Source organism: Pipra filicauda, unplaced genomic scaffold (assembly GCF_003945595.2).
Source record: "Pipra filicauda isolate LSUMZ 115617 unplaced genomic scaffold, ASM394559v2 scaffold87_size3191425_pilon, whole genome shotgun sequence".
Lineage (NCBI taxonomy): Eukaryota > Metazoa > Chordata > Aves > Passeriformes > Pipridae > Pipra > Pipra filicauda.
This window is the reverse complement of record NW_024105064.1, coordinates 960,122-980,771: the sequence shown is the minus strand read 5'-3', so window position 1 is coordinate 980,771 and position 20,650 is coordinate 960,122. Positions and strand designations below refer to the sequence as shown.

The window sequence follows — 20,650 nt, the reverse complement described above, 5'->3', positions numbered from 1 at the left end:
AAGGTCTGATCCCTTCCAGTAGCATAATATTATATTTTAAAAACCGGATTATGGAAGGGGGCTTGAGGAAGATACAGATCTCCTGAAAGGTCAAAGAGGAGACAGATAGTCCTCTCTAGGGCTGCAGGTCGCCATGGCAACGCTCAGTTTGCATGGGGTTCAGCAATTAAATGGTTTGGGGACCTGCAGGAATACAGGTGTGACTCCAAGCTGCAGGGGAACATGTCCTGAGGGTGGATGGATGGGGGCACTTCCATCCCACAGCAGCAGCAAGGTTTGCTCTTCCAGAAAATAAAGGGCAGAAAATGAGAACTTCCTGTCAGGATTCCAGAGGGCACGTGGAGGGTTGGCCACATCCAGATTTCCTTTCAGTCTGGAAAGTCACTCCATGTCGTTGACAATCCCCTAAGACTTTTTTTCCGGTATCTGGCTCTGGATGATCAAAGTTCTGATCACAAGACCCTTTTTTAGGCAATTCTGCTGCTTTGGTGGGCAAAGTTTTAAGAAAGATCTTGCAGCACTGCAAGAAGATTTTTTTGAGTCTGAACTTCCAATCCAACACACACTTAACCTCATTCCAGAGCACCAGCATTTGTAAGGATGGCACTTTAACAGGGAGTAAAGCTGGCAGTGGTGATGTCTATTATTGTGCTGCACGTAGCACTGGAGAAGCAACCAGCCCACCAAACATGCCATATATATCCTGCCTTTTCCCTGCCCATTTATCCACTGAGAAGAACATCCTAAGCTTTTTGCAAGCTGCTTCCATCCAACAGGATTCCCGTTCCACCACTAGGCTCTGTCCTGCTGCCAAAAGCAACAGCCAGAGAAGTGGCTGGATATTATTATGGCTTGGGCAATTTTCAAATCCTTAATGAAGAGAGGGCAGAGGAGCAAGAGATCCATTTACCAGGAATGCAGGAAAGCTGTGATAAGGGTTTTGCCCAAGCCACAGGCAACTGAGCAGCTTGCTGAGCACCACAACTCAGACCACGGATGTTGCAAGCAGCAACCACAAAGCTGTAAAGGCCAAGTCCAAAAGGCTCCTTTCACTGGAGGTAACATGAAATAAGAGCTGTTCTCTAACAAAATGGCCACCTGACCTTTGGAGGAGATCCCTGAAAACACTGTGCACTTGACCTGCTCCACTGGCAACAAAAGAAAACTGCAGGGGAGCTCAGTGTAGGAGGCAGAGGATCCACGGTAGGTCTGGGGAACAACAAAAAAAAGTCTTTCTCATCCAAAAATCTCACGCCAAAACCCAACAAACATCGGTGTGGGACTCTGGGAGTACAGGCAGGACAACATGGATAACTGCAGCTCAGAGCTGAGAGTCTAAAATCCCCTGTCACATCCCAAGGCTCTGATATAGGGAGCTGGCTCTGCAGAGCAGTGATGAGACGGACTCATAACTAATGGCTGCAAAAATTGCTGCTGGAAGGATAAAAAACCACCCTGCTAATGTTCTCTACGAGTGCCCTGATTGCTGCCCTGCCTGTGTTTAATGGGATAACTGGTCCTGTGTCTCCCCAAAGCTGGTTGCTCCGATGAGACGCTCTGTAATGGCAGGGTAATGCTCCACCCGTGGCCACTCCATGAGCTGCTGTCAGGAACAGGCACCCAAGGGACAGAACCACACCAGAAGGTGCCTGTCTGGGACATGATGGCCCAGCAATCCACTGACTCATCCGAGGAGCTGCAGAGAAGCACCTGCAGAGCAGCCACACGAGCAGAGCCACCCCTGCTGGCACGGGCTGTGCCAGCCCCCTCATCCAGCCCCGCTAACGAGCCCCAACCTGTGCCAGAGGAAGGAGAAGTCCATCACAGGCACTGCCACTGAACTGTCACATTTGCTAATTGGGGCCCTCCCTCGGGAGGTATAAATGAATTAGGAGCCAGCCCTTCCAGGGACGCTGTGGTAACCAGACATGCAGCAATCCTTTCTGACTGGCTTCTGGGAACAATAATCTTTTTTTTTTGAGCAACATCTGCACCGTGAGCCTCCGACTGGCAGTGTTTGAAGGCAGCAGCTGTTGCTCCAAGACTCCGTCTGGTTCTGTCTTGTCCCCTGGTCCTCACGCTGGACCATCACCCCATTTCCCTCGTCTCAATCTCAGCTGCTGAAAGCCCAGTTCTGGAGCCAGCCCTGCCAGCACACTGGGATGCAGTAACTTGTGGAGGGGATGAGACAGATGGGGCAGACACCTCAAGCTCTTGGCCCCTTTGACTCCTGGCCTTTGAGTGGGGGTGAGACACGTGCCCAGGCCCCTCTGTCCCTGCGGGCCACAAACCACCCTGAGACCCTCGGGAGGTGGCAGCTCCCAGCGACTGTTGCGCCAGATCCAGGCTGGGAGCAATGCCTTCTAAACGTGTTTCATTTACAGGCATTAGCAGCAACTGCATCTTTAACAAGGAGAAGGACGAGGAGACTAATGGATGGAGACAATTAACCAAAATATAAATCAGTGTCACAGTCCCTGCGTCTCGCAGAGGCAGCCAGGCGCCCGCAGGGTCTGCTGGTTCTTGCAAGGCGCTGCTCAAAGTGACTGCAAAGAGGGGGAGGAGAGGGGAAGGAGACAATTTGGTCAAAATTTAAATAATTCTCAACAGTGACTGCCTTTCAGTTTGCTGCAGCTCCCCCTCTCCAAAATAAGGAGGCAGCAGAACAGCAACCCCCCTCCAGATGCCATGCCCCGTCCTCCTCTCAGGGAGCCCTGGGTGCCTCTCAGAGATTTTCCATCCTGCTGGCACACAGGGTTTGCTCTGCCCATGCTCTGAGCTGCAGGATCCCACACAGTAACATTCCTGTGCTCGGGGTGAGGCATAAAAAAAGTGCAGGTCGCCCTGCAGAGGAGTTGTTTCACCTGCAGTGCAGCCCCACTCAGCAGCACCCAAAAAAGGCTGCTCCAGTGTCAGGATATTTAGCATAAGTTTGGAGCTCAAGCTGTCATTTTTCTGCTCCAGTTTCCTGCCCAGACTTCACTGGAATGTCAGTCAAGCAGCTCCGTGCTGCTGCTCTCCACACACATGGGGATGCACCAGGCAGGGTGGGAGTGGGAGGCATCAGACACCCAGAGGCCACCTGGTCCTTCAGCAACAGGAGCTCCAGATATAGCTGAGATAAAAACAGAGGGAGTGATATTCCCAGCAGACACAAAATTTGCACAGATCCAGAGACTGCAAGACAGCCGAGGAAATGACGAAGGAATCCAGCCCTGGACCAGACTGAGTAAGTCTTTTCCTAATAATTAATCAAACCAAAGGCAAGCTGAGCAAATCCAGTCAAAAATCTTTGAAGGGATGCAAAGCAGGAGATTGATACGAGGTTTGGAAGGGAAGAGAGACTCAGGAATTAACACGGGAGGAAATAAAACTGGAAAATATTTCTTTTTAAATATGTTTCAGCGGCTCTCCATCCCCTTAACGATCACACAGTAAGTGCAAGGATTATATTAAATTTTACTGATCAATACAGTTGCTATAAAACTGTCCCGACCCTCTGCCCCTCCCTACAATAAAGAAAAAAAAATCCAATATGTAAAAGGAGGAATGTCAGGGCTTGCAGGGGAAAAGACATAGGGGCATTGATCAGGCCAGAGCAGGTGGAGATCAGGGCAGGTCTGTGCCTGTGCATCCTCCACACCAACCATGTCACTGAGGAACACACGTGGGCTTCCTTTTCCTTCCTCATTCTCAGCCTGACCAGACACAATTCCAGTTCAAAGCTGAATTTCAGTGGTACCCCTGGCTCAGGTAACAGGTTCACAGACTGTTTCCCCTCCAGTCATTCCTTCCATGTACCACATGCACACCCACCCTTGCCTGGCCAGGCTGATACACCAGGACTTACAATCAGCTCCAAGGAGATGATAAAATCACCACAACCTGCAGAAACACAAGTTATTTTTTTTTTCTTCTCTGTTGACCTCCTCTCTCCTCACCACCACAAAAAGGCAAGTTCCCGGTGTAAGGATCAGACCAATCACCACAGCCAGGCTCTTCCCAGAGCCATTGGTGCTGGAGGAAACGGCCTCAGGTTGCACCAGGGGACGTTTAGCTTGGATATGAGCAAACATTTCTTCACTAAATAGGTCATAAAGCACCAGAACAGGCTGCCCAGGGCAGTGGTGGAGTCACCATCCCTGAGGGCATTCAGGAGATGTGGCCCTTGGGGACGTGGTTTATAGTGGTGGCCTTGGCAGTGCTGGGTTAAGGGTCGGATTTGATGCTCTTGGAGGGCTTTCCCAACCTAAAGGAGTCCATGATTTAGCAACAAGAGCCAGAGTGAGTGTGTTGCTCAGGGCTGCCCAATCTGGAGCACACGCCCAGGGACAGGACAGGCATGTAAATCAGTGACTGTGCAAAGGGAATAATGAGCTTTTTATGGAAGCCATTAAAAGGAAAACCCAGATTGGTCTATAAATACCACTGCATCATTATAGCTCTGAGAAACAACCTTATGTAACAGCACGACCATGGGATGGCAGGACTGGTGCAAAATGAGCGCTCAAAAGCTCCCATATTTTTTTTTGGTTACCATTTTTTAAAACCTAATAACCATTTCCAAGGAAACAGATGCACTCCAGTCCAGCTCCTGGGGAAAAAAAAAAAAATCCACCTTCTGTTCCCCTGCTATTTGCAGGTAAATCTGGGGAGTTGTTACAAGGTCCTGGAAGGTTGCTGCCAGAGCAACACCTGATGCAGCTCCCACATAAAACGCCACCAACATCACTCCTTTTCCCTTAACCTGCAATGTCCAGCCTCCGTGGGCCATTTAATCACAGATTCATTGATTTTTAAGCCCCAGAAGGGACCTTTATATCTCCCTGGTCTGACCTGCTGCACAGAACCTGTCAGGAAATCACCCCATCGTGCTCCCAGTTAATAGTGGCAGCTCAGAGTGGATAAAAAAAATGCATGACCCGTGTCCCTGCCCACCAGGGAGCAAACACAGACCCTCCATCCCCAAACCCTGACCACACTGAAGTGTGTGCTCTGGGAATAAAATCATGTTTATTCCCAGGAGCTGGTGAATCCTCTCAGCTTCTTCCTTACTAGGATGTAAACCTTCCTAACCAGACGAGAAAAAGCACATTTCACAAACTCTGCCTCACACACAGCACCCGAATCAGTGCAGGATTAACCATCCTCCAGCCCAGCAGAGCCACCTTGGGATAAGAAATTCTGCAGAATAACTTTCTCCTCAGCACATCTTTCTCTGCCCTGGCATGGCCTTTGAGTGCCAGAGGTCCTTGAGCAGACAGGCAAGGTCACTGTCTGACACTCCCAGCAGTAAAACCAGGGTCACTGAGTCAGCAGAAAGGGAGATGGGATGTGGATCAGGGAAAGCTGGCAGCTCAGACCGATCAAGGGCTCGTCCCCTCCTCCCTTCACTCCTGCTTATCACCTTGCACACAGCTCAAAACATCCCCAGCATCCCCCTAATCACAGCACACAGCCAACACCTTCCCTCGCAGGTCGCCGGTGGACAAACAGCCAGCGCAGGATAAGACCTAAAGCTGGGCACAGGAGGATTTGGGTCAAGGATTTGAAGGCTCTGATCAGGTGACTAATGAAGAAGGGGCTGGGGGGGGTGAGGGGGAGCAGCAGAGTTTGCTTCCCTGTTGCACAACAGGCAGCGTGACCCGCTGACAGCCCGGGTCGCTTTTCCACCAGGGACGGGCGGATGAGCCCGGGGCAAAGAGCTGGATGCAGGCCAGCACGTGGGTGTGCAGCTCCGGGGAGCAGAGGGGCTGCCTCCTTCCTCCAGACCTCTCCATGCCTTGCTGCCTCTCCCCATCCCGCTTCCCACACTCCAGGATCTCTCTGGCACAAGCTGGGCAGCCCCTGACCTGCCTCCGCATGAGCTGCTGGGAGGAAAAACCACCTCCTGCTGCACCTGCTGGCTCCCTCTCCTTCCTTCCCTAATTCACCTCTAACTTCTCTACTTGCTGCAAAAACCCAGAGGACACACACCTGGTTTGTACCCAGCAATGTGTCCGACAGCACTTTCACATCCTGGCACTCAGGAATCCAGCCTGGGACCTGCTGGAGGTAATGGAAACTCCCACCCACCTCTGCTGACACAGGAGTAAGCTGTTCCCCATGGGAATTTTGTGCTCCAGACAGAAGGCAGAAGCGTGATTTCCAGCAGGCAAAGCTCAGGAAAAAAAGCTGCCTCCCATTTCTTGGCCACCTTTGGTTATGGTTTTTAAATTGTGTAACTTTTGGGTAACTTTTAAAACTTCACCCCGATAAAAAAAACCTCTTGGTCACTCTCTGTCCTTCTTAAGACATCAATCTAAGACAGACCTTGACAGACAACAATTTGCCAGCCTCTCACCTCTGCCTCTCAGGTATCTCCACCTTCTGATGAGATGTCACCCACCAGACACAGGCAAAAAAAGGAAAGAAAAGGGGAAAATGAGGGATTGGGAAAAGAGGAAGGAGGGGTAAATAAGTTTTTCCAATTGGAAGGAACTGAGAGGCCTGAAAACCCCAACCCCAACCATGGGCAAAACAGCCCTAAATTTTCCCGCAGACTGATCTTGAAAAAACAAATTAATCATCCTGCAATGTCCCAAGCAAAACGCCCATAACATTTCATTAATGCTCATGACAGTTCATAAAAATGATCAGTAGCACTGGCAACTCCAAAATAAGGTGGAAATAAGCATAAAGACGTTTTTTACTGTAATCCTGCTTTGTCATTCAGCTCTCTGCAAGCCCATAAATAAAAATAAGATGGAATTACACCCCAGCGATGCTGCGCTGGAGATGGGGAGGAGAGATATCCCTGAAAGTTTTGGAACTTGCCTGGATGCTGCGTTCCAGGGTTCCTCAGAAACACACAAACAGAAGTGTTTTTGCTCAGCCAACAAAAAGAATGTGTGGCTGACACGCAGCTGCTGTGCCTGACGGAGACAGGGGCTCTTTAAATATCCCGAATTCCCCTCATTTTCTCAATTCATTAAGCTGCCTGCTTTGAACTGATGAAATATTAAAATACTCGGATGAGCAGCTTTAATTGGGTGACAGGGCACGAGTTTAGACAGTGAACAGTGGGGAGTGATGATCTACAGGAATCACTCACACAGCCAAAGCATTAGGGACAGGCACGTTCAAATCGTTTCAGTCTCACAGAAGGGTGGGAGGGGGGAGGTCAGAAAATCTCCCATTCCACAGATGTGCCCTTGAAGTTTTGGTCTAAAAGCAGATGGATGTGAGTCTTTCTCTGATCCCTGGATGGGCTAAAATGTATCAAGAATTCTTCCCAAAGCTGCAGCCAAGCCTACCTGTGTCTCAGTGATACACAGAGGCCTTGAGATGCCTTCAGTTTATCCTGAATCCTTTAGGTTGTCCTACAAAAAGTCCATTATACCCCCCCTACTATGGCAGATACAACACACTGGGGATAAACATGAACAGAAAATTACTCTTGATTAAACTTTCCCTCTTCTTTGTAGCTGTCTAACAGCTTTTCTCACCTTTATTTGAAATATAATTGTATCCTTTTAGCTTTAAAATGAAAGCTAGAACTGGTTTATCAGCTACCTATTTCCCTTCTTTCAATCTCTGCTAGCCCATAAATGGTCTCCTTTCCCTAACCCACCCCTATAGCCAAATAAATCTTCCTGGGAATGAATGTAAGAGCAAAAAGTACTGCTAATGAAATAATGATGAAATAATTAATTCAGATTAAATAATACTCTTCAGCACTCCAACAGGTACTAATTTTCTCCTTGCCTGGCCTTATTCCTACAGGAAAGGGAGAAGAAAAAGCCTCTCAGGTATCTCTGCTCTGGATGATGCCTTAAAAATCCCAAGGCCCAACTCACCCTGTCCCACGGACCTTGGGGAATGTCCTGCCAGCAGCCTGTGTGGAGCACAGGAATACATGGAGGCTTCACTCCTTGGCTGAACCTTCCCAGCTGCTCTTCACTGACACAGAACATTCCTGTGAATGTCCCTTCACTGCGTGGATTTGGTGTGGATTTACTTCACCTCTCCTTTCCCAGTTAAACAAAAAAGAGCACATCCATTTACCCGCTGGGCGTCCATTGTCTAAAATCAAACAGGTATGGCACTGTTTGATGAACAAACCCAGTTCACCCACCTGGAAAGACTTTTCCTTCCAACATATTGTGTCCACACAGCCATGCCTTGACTGCCAACAACAATTAGCCAACATTAGCCAAGAGCTTCCTTGTATTTTTTGGCGTTGCCTGCAGGAAGCACGTCCTGCTTCACAGCTCCAGCAGTTCCAAAGGTGACAGTCCTCTGGATATTCCACCAAGATGAGGATTAAAATGTTTCCTTAAGCAGTCTCTGCCCCAAAACCACAGCAGAAATAACCTGGGAGGGCTGAATTCAGCCTCATGTTGAATAAATGTCCTCCCCACATCAGTGCAAGTCACGGTTAATACATTCTGTGGTGTCTCACTGGGATCCCTCTGAGTTTTCAACAGCACAGAGTCAAGAGCAGGCTTCAAAGTTGTCCTCCAAAGTCACCATGAGTTGTGGAAACAGCTCACACAGTTGGTATCTCCCCATCTCCCCTGCCCTGACTTAAATCAGATGGGCAAAACCTGACTGGTTCAGCTCACCACCAGCTTTCCAGCTGGGGCAGGAACAGTGAGTGGACACAGAAAGGCAAAGGCAGGTCCCTATTTGAAGAAACAGGGATTCTCATTCCTCTGCCACTCTCTGGTTTTTCTGCTGTGACTCCAAGGCTCTTATCTGACGAGCAGCAGCTCTGGCAGCAGCAGATGCTGAAGGCTGCAGGGTGTTACGGGGTCACATCCAGCTTCCAGCTGCTAAAAAAACTTCTTGTGACCTTTTAGTACCTATTTCAGGTCTCTGAGATTAAAAGGCAAGAGCTTGCTAGGAAAAAAAAAAATGAATAAACAGCCCAGCCCAGAAGCCACCCTATATCAGTCCTTAAAGGGCAGAGCAGCAGGATGCTCTGGCACTTGATAACGTTTCCTCTGTCACACAGCAACGCTTTCTGCTGACTCAGGATCAGCCTTGACATGCTCAGAACCATCTACTTTTCAATTCTCCTCTCCTGCTTTCCTTTTCTCTCCCTGTGTGTATCTTTCCAAAGCCCATTTCCCAGGTATTTCTCACCTGCATTTTCCACTCAGCCTGATTTTGTTTCATGGTTTGTTTTTTTGTTCTTGCCTAACCTGCCTTGTTCCTCCTCAAATACAGTGATTTGAGAGGTGTGCACTGCACCACACCAGCAGAACCTGCACATCCAACACTCCAGTTTAAGCAGTTCAGCACTGCTGTTTAAACTCAGTTCTGCCTGAGCAAGTGTTTATGCCTAAATTACATCAACGTGGAAAGGCCCAAAAAGAATGTTCTAGTCAGATTTAAACAAGCAGTCACACATGGATCTCAAGACTCTTGACCAAATGTCTGCCTGTCTAAAATACATCCTAATACATTTATGTCCCTCCAGAAGGGCTGGGTACACATCACTGTAATCTCTTGTTTAAATTCTAGTTGTTAAATGCATTTTATTTGCTCTGGGCAAATGATGCCTTTGTTTCCCTTCCAGCTCCTTGTGCAGCCTTCACGTGGCAGATACCTGGATAAAACTATCCCCTGGAGGGCCCAGGAAGCTTGAAATGTACCCTCGAGGAGCTCTTTGGTCATGTGGCAGTGCAGAGACTCCCTTGTAAAACAGAGACGCTGTTTTACACCTGCACCAGTGCAGGACTTTGAAGGCAGAAAGGTTCCCTTGGATGTTTTGTCAGAGTTTCCTCACTGTGCAGCCAAAAAAGCCAAAGCATGTGCTGAACACCTTGATGCCTCCTCAGCTCTCTGCTCTGCTCCTTGCCTTTGCAGTGCAGCTCTAACCAAATTACACACCATCTCCTTCCCTACATGGGCAGCACAAACATCCCTTGACTTCCTTGGAAACGGGGATGGCTTTAATTGCTCCGGCAGTGCCTTGAAATTCTCAGGTGGGCAAAGCATTTATTCCACCCTGAGCTGCACCAGGACGTGGAATTAACACACATGGCCTTTTATCTGCTCCTCACTCACCTCCCTGCAGCTCCCTCAAGACATCAAGTAGCAACAAATAGCAAGAAAATCCTTTTCCTCCTCAGAATTCCTTTTTATTCCACGGTTTATTTCCATGAGGTGCCTCCCCCTCAGCAAGGTAATCCCTCTGCTGTGGCAGAGACCAGGTTTTAACCTCGTGTTTACTGCTTTAAAATTGGACAGGCTCGTCTTGAAATAAAAGAAGGGCATCATTCACTGACCAACTTCACCATATTTCAGCAAATTATTCCAGGAACAGTATGTCCATACCTTGGACAGGAAATTTTGAAGAAAAATGAGCTGTAAACATCAACTCAAACCTGTATTAACTTCAAAGCTTAAAATGGAAGGGAGCAAAGCACCTGGCAAGACACAGAGAGATCCCAATCTCCCCTTTCAGGACAATTCCCCTATCCTGAGCCTTTGCTTCTTTGTGTATGGAATGATTTGTCCCCAGTTAAATGTCCTTTTATCCAGGGGCAATGCATACAGCAACTCTAAGGTGGCTAAATCCAATGAATCCAGGTATCCTCTGACAACTTGAAAGGAAGATCAAAGACAAACTCAGGACAAAGAGGCAGGTGAATTAAGGTGGCAGCTCTCAGCCCTGCTGGATTTAAGGCACCGTGGTGGCTGCTCTGCACTCCTGCAGGGGTTTGGAACGATTCCCTGGCACGGGTTTGGGATGACCCACGTGCTGAGCCACGCAGGTCACTGAGAACAAAGGTCAGCTAAACCTTTTTGCCCTCCCATGATGGATTTGAGATGGATTTGAGATGTTTCACAGGGCCGTGTGGCAATTTAGGTCACTTAAATACATAAAACCTCTTTCCGTGCTGACACATAAACACAAATTACTTCTTTTGTCACGCAGCATGACATGGGTTGTTTTTCTCCTGAACTAGTTTTTGATAGCTGGACTAACCATTCAATCTGCAAAACCACAAAGCTTCTCTTCCCAAGAGGAATTACTGATGTTTCTTGCAGGAGAGAGCTGAACTGCAAGGGAACCAACAGTTCAGTTGAGGAAGCCCAAGAAGTGTACTTGACATAAAAATCAGGCCATTATTTTATTCTGTGCTCTGCAAATTCAATTTTTTTTCTTTATTTATTTATTTTAAGGTAGAGATTCTAATTTCCAAAGGTGTTGGCACTCTCAGTTGCCATTGTGCAGAATCATTGCTCACATGGCCATTAATTAAGGCTGTTGTCAGCACTTCCATTCCAAACCTGCCTTTTAGGAGTTTATAACTCAGCCATAAAACCCCGCTCTGGGCTGAAATGCATCATGAAAGGGTCTGCCTGGAAGGAATCCATCCTTTTGTATTTGAGAGTCCCAAAAGCTCATAGCAGCAAACCAAGGATTTTATTCCAAAGGCTGCCACTCCCAAACCTGGGCTGCTTTTCATGAGTGCTGGGTGAGCTGGGCCTGCTGGACTGGCTCTGGGAGCTCCCTGGCAGGGTGGGCTTTGCACTCTTAACGTTGTAAATTTGAGGAATTATGAGGGTTTATGCTTCAGGGCCAAAGCCTGTGCTTAGTTTAATACCAGTGAGCACCTCTGCCCCCACTGTTCCCTGCTGGAGTATGATCCATATGGATTTCCCACCCTTCTCCCCCCACAACCTTCACTGGGCCTAATTCATACTCCAGTGCTCAGCTAAAGAGATGGAACTTGTCTCTCCAGGAGCACAGGTTAGGCTGCAAATGGTCCTCTAGTCCACTAGCAGTTGTAGTAGTAGTATTTTCCTACCTTTTTTTCAGTCTCTTACTGAACAGGAAGTTTGCACAAAAGCATCCAAAACTACTTTTAGCAGAACAAAAAGTTATTAGTGGATTGCTCTTTGCAGTCCAGTGGAGCAGCTTCTGATTTCTTCAGTACCCACATGTGTCTGAAGCACACACAGAACCAGACCCTGGACTGTCCTGCACCCTCCACCTCCTTCAGTTCCCTGCTCCCCAAGAAGTTTCACGGCCCTACAGGTTAATTTTTCTTGTTCTAGAAAACAGGCAGTGCCTGCCAGGCTCAGCTGCTGCACTCTGATCTGGCAATCCAGCGTAAAAGAGACATTTCGAAATTCCAGCTTGCTTTTTTTCCCAGTGCAAAATTTCTGCAGCTATATTTTTAAAGGATTAGAAAAGTTTAGGACTGCTGGCAACACGTAAAGATAATGCACCGTGCTCAGGACATCAACTGACCCAGAGGTCACAAAGGAATATTCATGTTTGCAATTGGTTACCTTCCATTTATGAATTTCCACCTTCTCAGGACCAGAGTAAACATATCAAAACTAATAATGGGTTTTCTTTACAAGTCCAATCAGTCCTCTCTTCCAACACAAAAGAGACTGTTTCCCCCCACAACTTTCCCCAAAATAAAAACAAAAGAGAGGGGAGGTGGTAAGGGGAGAATGAGGAACAAAGGGAGGAAGAAAAAAAGCAAACCCACAGCACTGACAGAAATGTTCATTTACATCTCCCAGCATCCATATTCCAGTAACCATATCATAAACTCTTAGCCCACCATACAAAGAGGGTGCCCCAAAATGGTACCTGCAAGAGGTCTCTCGGAAGGAGATGTTTAAATCCCAGTGGGTGTGTATCCTGTCAACAAACAAACAAACAAACAGAGAGGTCAGTGGCACGGGCTCAATGCTGCATCTCTTGCTACTTAAAAAGATCTGCTCCACCACGACAACCCACCTATGGCCCCCCAAACCCAACCCCACAGCTGGCAGGACCCCCGGGTGAGCTGTACAGCACCCACAGACCTTCCCCTTGCTGCGTGCAAGAGGTGCAGGGGCTGCAGGATGTCATCTCAACTCCCAGGCCACATTCAGAGGAAGCAGAACGAGCTCAGCGTTGACATTTTACGAAGAAAACCCAAATCTGTCTGTGCTGTGTCCCCTCCTCTGCACCCGCCCCGGCTGTAAATAAATTATTAGCAATTTCCCACCTCGGAAATTAATTCCACGTACTCTGTCACTCTGCCTGCTGACAAGCAGCAATAGCAGATTCCAGATGAACAGAGCAGCCAAGGGGCTTGGTTTTTTGATGGATTTTTTTTTTTTTCCCTTTGCTACTAAGACAGCATCCACCCCAACCCAGAGGGAAAAGGCTGACGCTTGACCTTCTGTGGTCTGGTGTCTCCTCTCAAAAGCAGGGAGCACTGATCTCCCCTGGCTCAGGGGATGGTCTGTGACCACCACTGTGTCTCCACGTCACGGTGATTGATGACAACCCCAGCCATCTGAGACCAGCCTGGCAAGCTGGAGTCCATATCCTCGCCCAAACCCGCTCCCACGGCTCCCAGAGCCTGCCAGGGAACGTGCTGGGTCCTGGCTGGGCAGATAAATCACCTCCTGCAGATGCAGGTTCCCAAAGGGCCACGGATATTCACGAGCAGCAGAAACCAAAGGCACTTTCTGCACATTTTGTGTAGCCCTGCAGCAACTCCTGCCTCTGCCCCCAGCAGAAAAAGCAGCGGTGCGTGGCTGTGGAGCATCTGGCTGCAGGAGGAGCCTCACCTAAAACCTGCTGGAGTTAGAGAGAGCCCTTCCCCCGGTCTGAATGGGCTGTGAATGGGCCAGAAAACACTTCACCATGACCAGAGAAGTCGATGGGGCTTCACTCAGGTTTGAGTGCTTGTTTAAGTGCTTTCCCGCTCCAGCCTAGTCCTGAAATTACCTGAGAACAACTCTTAGCACGGAAATAATTTCACATCCAAGACGTGCTGGCTGCTGCCAGTTTTACTAATGTGATGGCAAAGCTTTTGTGCTCTTCCTGCAGGTCTGACTCAGAAAGGGAATCTGGTTATTCTTTTAGGGGTGAATAGTTCTTTTTCTAGATATTAACGTCCACCAATAAAGCCATTCTCAGATCTCCACTTAGCAGTGCCACATGAGCCTAGTTTTTCCTATTCTTCTTCCTCATACATACCAGTCTAGGAAATCTATCCCAGATTTCCACCTTCCCAGCATTTCATTTGCTAACAGAAATGGAGCAGGCTCTTCCCAGCTCCTGAGTTTAAAGCAGGAACAGTTGCTCTTCCAAGTTAAAATTCAGAAAATGTTTGAAAACTTTCTGGAAAGGAAAGGTCAAAGTGGGGCACTGAGTAAAATTTCCATGAACTGAAATCTGGTCAGACTCTGGGACGTATTTGGACTCTCCAGGTAAGCTGATGCAGGTACCTCCCAGCCATGGCACTGCCAAAGGGGGCACAAGGCTGGAGGGTGAAATGATCTCAGCCTTCCATAAAATGTAACTTCCCATGGTCTGTGCAGCTCCTGCAGTGATCCCAAGGGTCAGGGGAAGGCCTTGTCTCACGGTGAGACTCAGCTCAGCTCAACTTCAAAGCCCAAGAGCACTTTGTGAGAGAGGGATAAGGGGGAGGGGGAGGGAAAAGCTCATCCCAAAGGAACGGCTCAGGATCCACAGCGAGGCCGAAACATCCGTCTGCCGAGATGGGTAATTAAACACTCACATTCAGACAAATGAATAGGTGAGAATGAAATTAAATTCTCATTATCTTTTTTGGGGGGGAGGGGGGAAGGAGGGAGGGACAGGGAGCAGAACCGACACTCGTTCCACTGAGCTGGGCCGTTATCACCAATTAGATTTCTGAGCCTAATGTACATCTTGTTTGAACAGGTTATTCATCCAATTGAAATCAAATTACTAATAATTTGCAAAGTATCGCCTACACAGGCCTATCCTTGGGTTGTATGAAGAGTGGTGAGCAGGAGCCAGTCCCTTACGAATTAATAACAGAAAAGGAGGAGGGGAGGAAATAAAATCCACAGTCGGGCAAGTGAAGGTGCTGCAGGTGCTGCTTCTCTCCCAACTCCTCACCCACCTGAGGGCTTGGACATGGTGTGGTCAGTTAAGTGTTCCATAAATGGGTCCCACAGGAACAGCTCCCTGCAGAGCCTGGTCAGCAGGGAAGGGGGCCCAAGGGGGAATTCACTACCTGCTGCTTCAGGAGGGGCTGGAATGTCAGGGTTTGGCTTGGGCAAAGAATTAAACCCAAAAAATACTAACAGGAAGGTCTGAGGCTATTCAAGGCATCTCTGGAGCCTCGACTGCAATGAGAATCCAGGCCAGAAAAGCACGTGGCAAGAGCTGGCAAAATAATGGAGAGCAGCTGGGATAGTTTTTAATTTTTAAGTTGTTTCCTTCCCTGTCATTTCTCTTTTACTCCAGCGGTCCCTGAAACATTTCAACACCGGGGAAGGGGCCAGGAGTGAGTCAGGTGTCTCCCTAACATCCTGTCACCCTCATTCTCAGCTGAGTTCCTGCACTATGGCCAACCTCCTCCCTGTGCTGTCCCAGGTACACACTGCAGGAATCCAGGGACCCAGACACATCCTATGGAGCGTGGGGAACACTGGGCAGCACCCAGCTACAGGAACAGGTCATTACTGCCAGAAAAACCCATTACAGCATCAGCTCTTACCCACAGCTGTCCCTTCTTACTCCCCCTTAATTATAAGGCCAACACTTCCTTTGGATGGAGTTTGTCCGAACCTCTCAATTTTCTAGGCCACAGAGAAGAGAAAAATATTGACAACGTTTTCCCACATCCTCTGGTTTAGAAGTCTGACCTGAAGGGACAGCGCTGGTAAAAGGGAGAATGAAGGAATTTCTGTACAATGGGCACAGCCCAACACCACCAGGATCGCTGGGAATTCAACATGCCCTGGGTGCCACCACCGTGCATGGAAACACGGAATTCACAGTGCTGCAGGGAAGCAGCTTGGGAAGATGGACCTGCAGGTGCCATTCTGCTGGATGCTGGGTTAGATGGACAGAGCTGGCCCCTCTCTCCTCCCTGCTCTTCACAATTATCACTGTCTCAGCTTCCAGAGTCTCCCTCTATCCATGTCAGGCTATTTTCAGGCAGCCACCACCATTAAGAAGCTCGTGCAGGCAATGAGCAGGAGTTCAGGAAACCTCACCCATGGCTGGAAGAATGGCCTTATTACAGCAAGACTGAGAACTTGGACTTGGGGCATCTGGGTTATTCTCCACCATGGAACTGATGTCAGATACAGGGAGACATGGAGAGCAGCCAAGAGCACTCGTGGGTCGAGGTTTCATTTCCTTTCACTCTTACACTTCACCTTTCTTGCAGGTCTTTTATCTCCCTCCTAAGACAGGAGGGATTTCTTGCTGTTTATTATATTTTATCCTGAAGCATCCCTGAGAAGTGAGTAGCCATTTTCTCTCTCTCTTCCCCCTCAAATCCATGTCCTCATTAGGTCAGTGACACGCTTCCTGGCACTCTGGACCAAGTCCAGCCTTTGCTTCCCAGAGGGATCTTTAATATATTTATTGAATACGGTGACTGTTGTTAAGTGGTGCATGGTTCAGAGGGGAAGAGGGAAGAGAAGGAGGGAGGAAAGAGAAAGGAGAAAATAAAGAGCTGCAGAGGGAGGAAGAGGGGACTGATAGAATAAAACCAGTGAGAGCTGTGAAGAAGTATCATAAAGCAGCAAAATGTGTCTCCAGCCACAAGAGGGGCCCTGCCTCCCTCTTCTCGAGTCCTGGCAATTAGGAGAAGGGCTGTCGAGTCTGATCTGAGAGCCTGAGTCCCGCTGGAGCCCAGAGCCCTGCTCTGTCACGTCTCTCTCCAGTTGTGCAGCGCCTGGCAGAGCCCTGTCAGCTCAGCCCAGGCGAGGAGCAGCGTGGTGTGGCACATCCTGCCACGAGACTGAGCTCCAAAGGGAGCAGGGATGTCACACAGCTCTCATCCCTAGGCTGCTGGGGAGCATCTTGGGAAGAGGCCAAGCGAGAGAAGGCAGGCAGCTCTGTGCACATCAGCTGGGAAGGCACTGGGACCTCGTGGCTCTGAATCACAAGCAGGTGCATGAGACAAACATAATGGGGGGTGCTCGGGTCTGATCTTCAATCAATTAGGGAGTCAGAGAGCAGCAGCCTTCTGGGAGGTAGGAAATAGCTTTCCACTTAGGAAGGCAGGCAGAGGGAAGGCTGACAGTGCCAGCCATTAAGGCTTCATGGAGGTCAGTAATTTCCCTATTAGAAAATGGGTGCTGAGCGAGGGGAAGGCTGGAAAGCTGTTCAGAGAGGTGAGGGGAGGGCAACTCATCCTGTCTGGGCTCCATCCAACGTTCCTGTGTGGACAGGGGCAAGGAGACAGTGTCCCACCATTCCTTCTGTAAGCACCTTCCCTCCAAATGCTCTTCCCTGGTTTGAAATAACTCTAATCCCAGCCAGGTGTTAGACACTGGGGTCATACTGCTGACACAGCCAGAGAAGGGGGTGGGGGGGAAGTGACCTAAAAACAGGATGAAGGACTTGAAGGGCAGGATGAGGTTCTCCAGAAATCTGCTTCTCGTTGCACAGACACCCTGTTACAGGACAGCTTTTGTTATTTCTCCTCAAAATGGCTTTTATCTCAGTTCATTATTTGGCGAGGAACCCAGCCCGTTGTGTGCTCTCATTGTACAATCTGCTACTACTTTTGCTCCCAATTCTCTCTCTTTTTTTTTTTTTTTTTGAGTAAAAGAATTTCAAAGGCAGTTTTGCCACATGTATCCATTTGCACCTCTCCTGCCCATTCCTCAGCCCCGTGTACGTGTTCACTGATATCCCACAAGGGCTCCTTCAGAGACAGGTCAGGTCAAAAACTTTCACCATTTTAACAGGTGTTTAAACATTACTGCCTCTTATTCTTAGCCACACCATCACATTTTGCTGGGGACTTAGACAAAGCTGCTCCTAACCCACCCTGTTAAATCTCAGATGCTCTGATTGCATTTCTCCTCTTCCCTTTCCCTCCCCTCCCACACTAATGAAAGAGGCCAGTCTTTAAAATAGAAATTAAATTCATGCACCCACAAGACAATGCTGGGCTTAAATCCAACAGCATGTGAGGATCTTTACTGTTAAAGCTGAGCCTTATTCCCTGGCTGCACTGGCTTTCATCTCCCTGGTGTTTCTTGGGATAACATAATATCCTTGAAGGCAGTTTTCACCTCAGGGTGGAAAAGCTCCCGAGCTGAGGTAATGCATTTATCAGTGCTGGTTGGAACCTCCCTGCGAGTGTAAGGAAGTTAATGCTCTCCAAACTGTTGCAGGGCAATGGAATCTGCAGCCTCCAACTTAGAATCTGGGAATCATTAAGGCTGGAAAAGCCCCTCTGTTATCACCAAGCCCAACCTTTCACCCAGCACTGTGTTCTCCACTAATCCCTGTCCCCAAGTGCCACATCCACACGTTTTTTGAACGCTCCCAGAGATGGTGGTTCTACCACTTCTCTGCATGTCTTATTTGGTGTCTAGGATAACCCAGAGATGGGTAAAAAAAGAGAAGACTGGCCTAACTTTTAGTTCAGCTTGCTGGGGAGAGGCAGCTTAGTTAACTGCCTGTGAGAAAGGAAAAAGGCAAAGGGTTTTTTTGCCTCTTTCTACCTGAATTCTGCCCTACATAGTCCTTGTAGCAGTGCAGCTATGCCAGTATTATTTTGGCTAAAATAACTGTACAGGTTGACATTGGTACAGAAATGCCCAATACTGACACCATTCTTTTTCCCCAGAGGAAAAATTATGTTCCCAGCCAGACAAACATTCTTACCAGGAGTCAGGAAAGCTTAACCAAACCATGGGAGTTTAGACAATGCTACTGTTGCATGTAGGCAGTGTTGTAAGAGAGCAAGATCTTCAGGAAGCTGAAATCTGATAGGAAGAAAGAGGATTTTTCCTCTGCAACATTGTCCCAATAACCCTTGGAGCTGAGTGCCTGGAGTCTGTGTCAGCACAGTGACACGGTTTTGGAAGGACGTGGTTGTGAAATCATTTGGCATCCACTGAATGCACTGACTTCAGTGGGAGCTACAGGTCTCTGCTCCTTTCTAGGACTGCAAGAACCTGCCAAGGCAGGTTTCCTCTGCCTCAGATCTCCTCTGAAGGCCACCACCATGGGCAAGATCACAGAGGAAATCGGTGTCAAAGGCGAAGGTGAGGGACCAGCCAAGAAACCAAACTTGCAAGTCCTTTCCTAATCCCCAGAGTCTTTTCTTCAGACCTCAGAGTAACAGAAAGCGTTCCCTCGTGCCAGCAGGGGAAGGAAAAACAGTCAACACAGATGAAACTGGGAGCAGGAGAAAGCAGAAAAGGCACCAATGCTGAAAGCAGTGAGGCAGGTGTTTATGATGGCACGGGCACACAGGGGGGGCAGCCAGGGGTGCAAAAGAAGGAAGCACAGGTTTGCTCAGGCCCTGACCTTGTTTTCCTATCACAGTTTAACCTATTTCTTCCTCTCAGTGGGGGGACAATAAACCCTCAGCCCAATCCATGCCCATCAGGGAGGACACAACAGGTGAATTAAAGCAGAAAGCAGATGGGGCACTGTCTCTGCCGGGTCCCAGCTGTCGTGTCTGAGCTGTCTCGCCTTTATGCTGGGCTGTGTCTCCAGAGCCAGCCCCATCCCACCTTCCACCTCACTCCCTGCCTGCTAATGACACTGGGATCACAGCCAGAGCCTGCTCCTTCCAGCAGGGCTGAGCAGGAGTTGGGCCAAGCTTCCCATTCATGGCTCTGGAACAGCTGGAAACGGCCAGTCCTCCCCCTCTTTGGGACAGGGGGACCCATTTCCAAGGGACAAAATGCTTGGAAGTGCTGGAAGATTGGAGCAGTGGATGTTCCCTGCCTGGGCACCAAGCACTGAATTTCTTTTCTCCTCTTCTTCCTGCGCTCATCAGGAATGCTGCCTGCCCTGTTTGCTCCAGCTATTCCAGCTTCTTCCCCCCTCACACACACACACACTGCATCAGAGCTCCCAGGAAAACAAAAAGGAGAGCAACTGTACAAAAGCAATTAAGAGCCTAATCTACTTGGTAAGAATCCTGTCCTCCTCTGAGGAAACAAGACAAAGCTTAAACAAGAGACCTTCAGACAAACTGATTGAGAACTACTGGAGAGCACGGCAATACCAGGCTGGGGGACCACTGCCTAATAACCACTAAGTATTTTTCCTTCATTTCCTAATAAGCAAGGCAAAGCAATTACAGTAATTAAAGATTTAAGATAAGAGCACTTTATATTTGGGGGGCCCAGCATATCAATTATACAGTTATCATGTTGTTCTCCCTCCTAATGAGACAATCTAGCACTATAATTTCGCAGCATTAAAAGCATAATTAAAGGGGGCAGGAGAAGAAGGGCAGTTTACCAAAACTGATTAGGAGGGTTTCCTCTCCTCAGTGGCTCCTGTGCACACACACAGCACAGATGCATTCCCCAAACACCCTTCCATTTCCAAGAGATAACCCTGGAACATGGCTGTTGGACAGCTGCAATGATAAACCCAGGCTTTAATTACAGGAGGGTTTTATGGGAAGAGCTGGTTGCTGGGTTTGTTGTTTTTCTGCTGTTTTCTCCCTACTCCCAAGCTCTTGGTTGCTGAATGTACCAGCATCTGTTGGAAGGTAAGGGGGAAATAGCTTATCTTCTCAGAGGCAAGAAACACATAAAACATAAGGAAAGCAATTACATGCCTTCAGTTCCCACTCCTCTGTTTTTATAGGGCTTGTCTTAGAATCTGAGTGATTTTATGCATCAGAGGGAGATGACAATC

General features: G+C 48.5%; 1 protein-coding gene across 5 annotated transcripts in view; it reads right to left on the bottom strand.

Annotated features, from left to right (window-relative positions):
- Positions 1-20,650, bottom strand: part of SAMD11 (sterile alpha motif domain containing 11) — a 114,500-nt gene that overhangs the window by 58,598 nt on the left and 35,252 nt on the right. For all 5 annotated transcript variants that reach the window (XM_027728599.2, XM_027728603.2, XM_027728606.2 and 2 more), the window contains one exon: positions 12,608-12,658. In XM_027728599.2, coding sequence (XP_027584400.1) covers positions 12,608-12,658 — 51 coding nt within the window. The remainder of the gene's footprint in view (positions 1-12,607; positions 12,659-20,650) is intronic.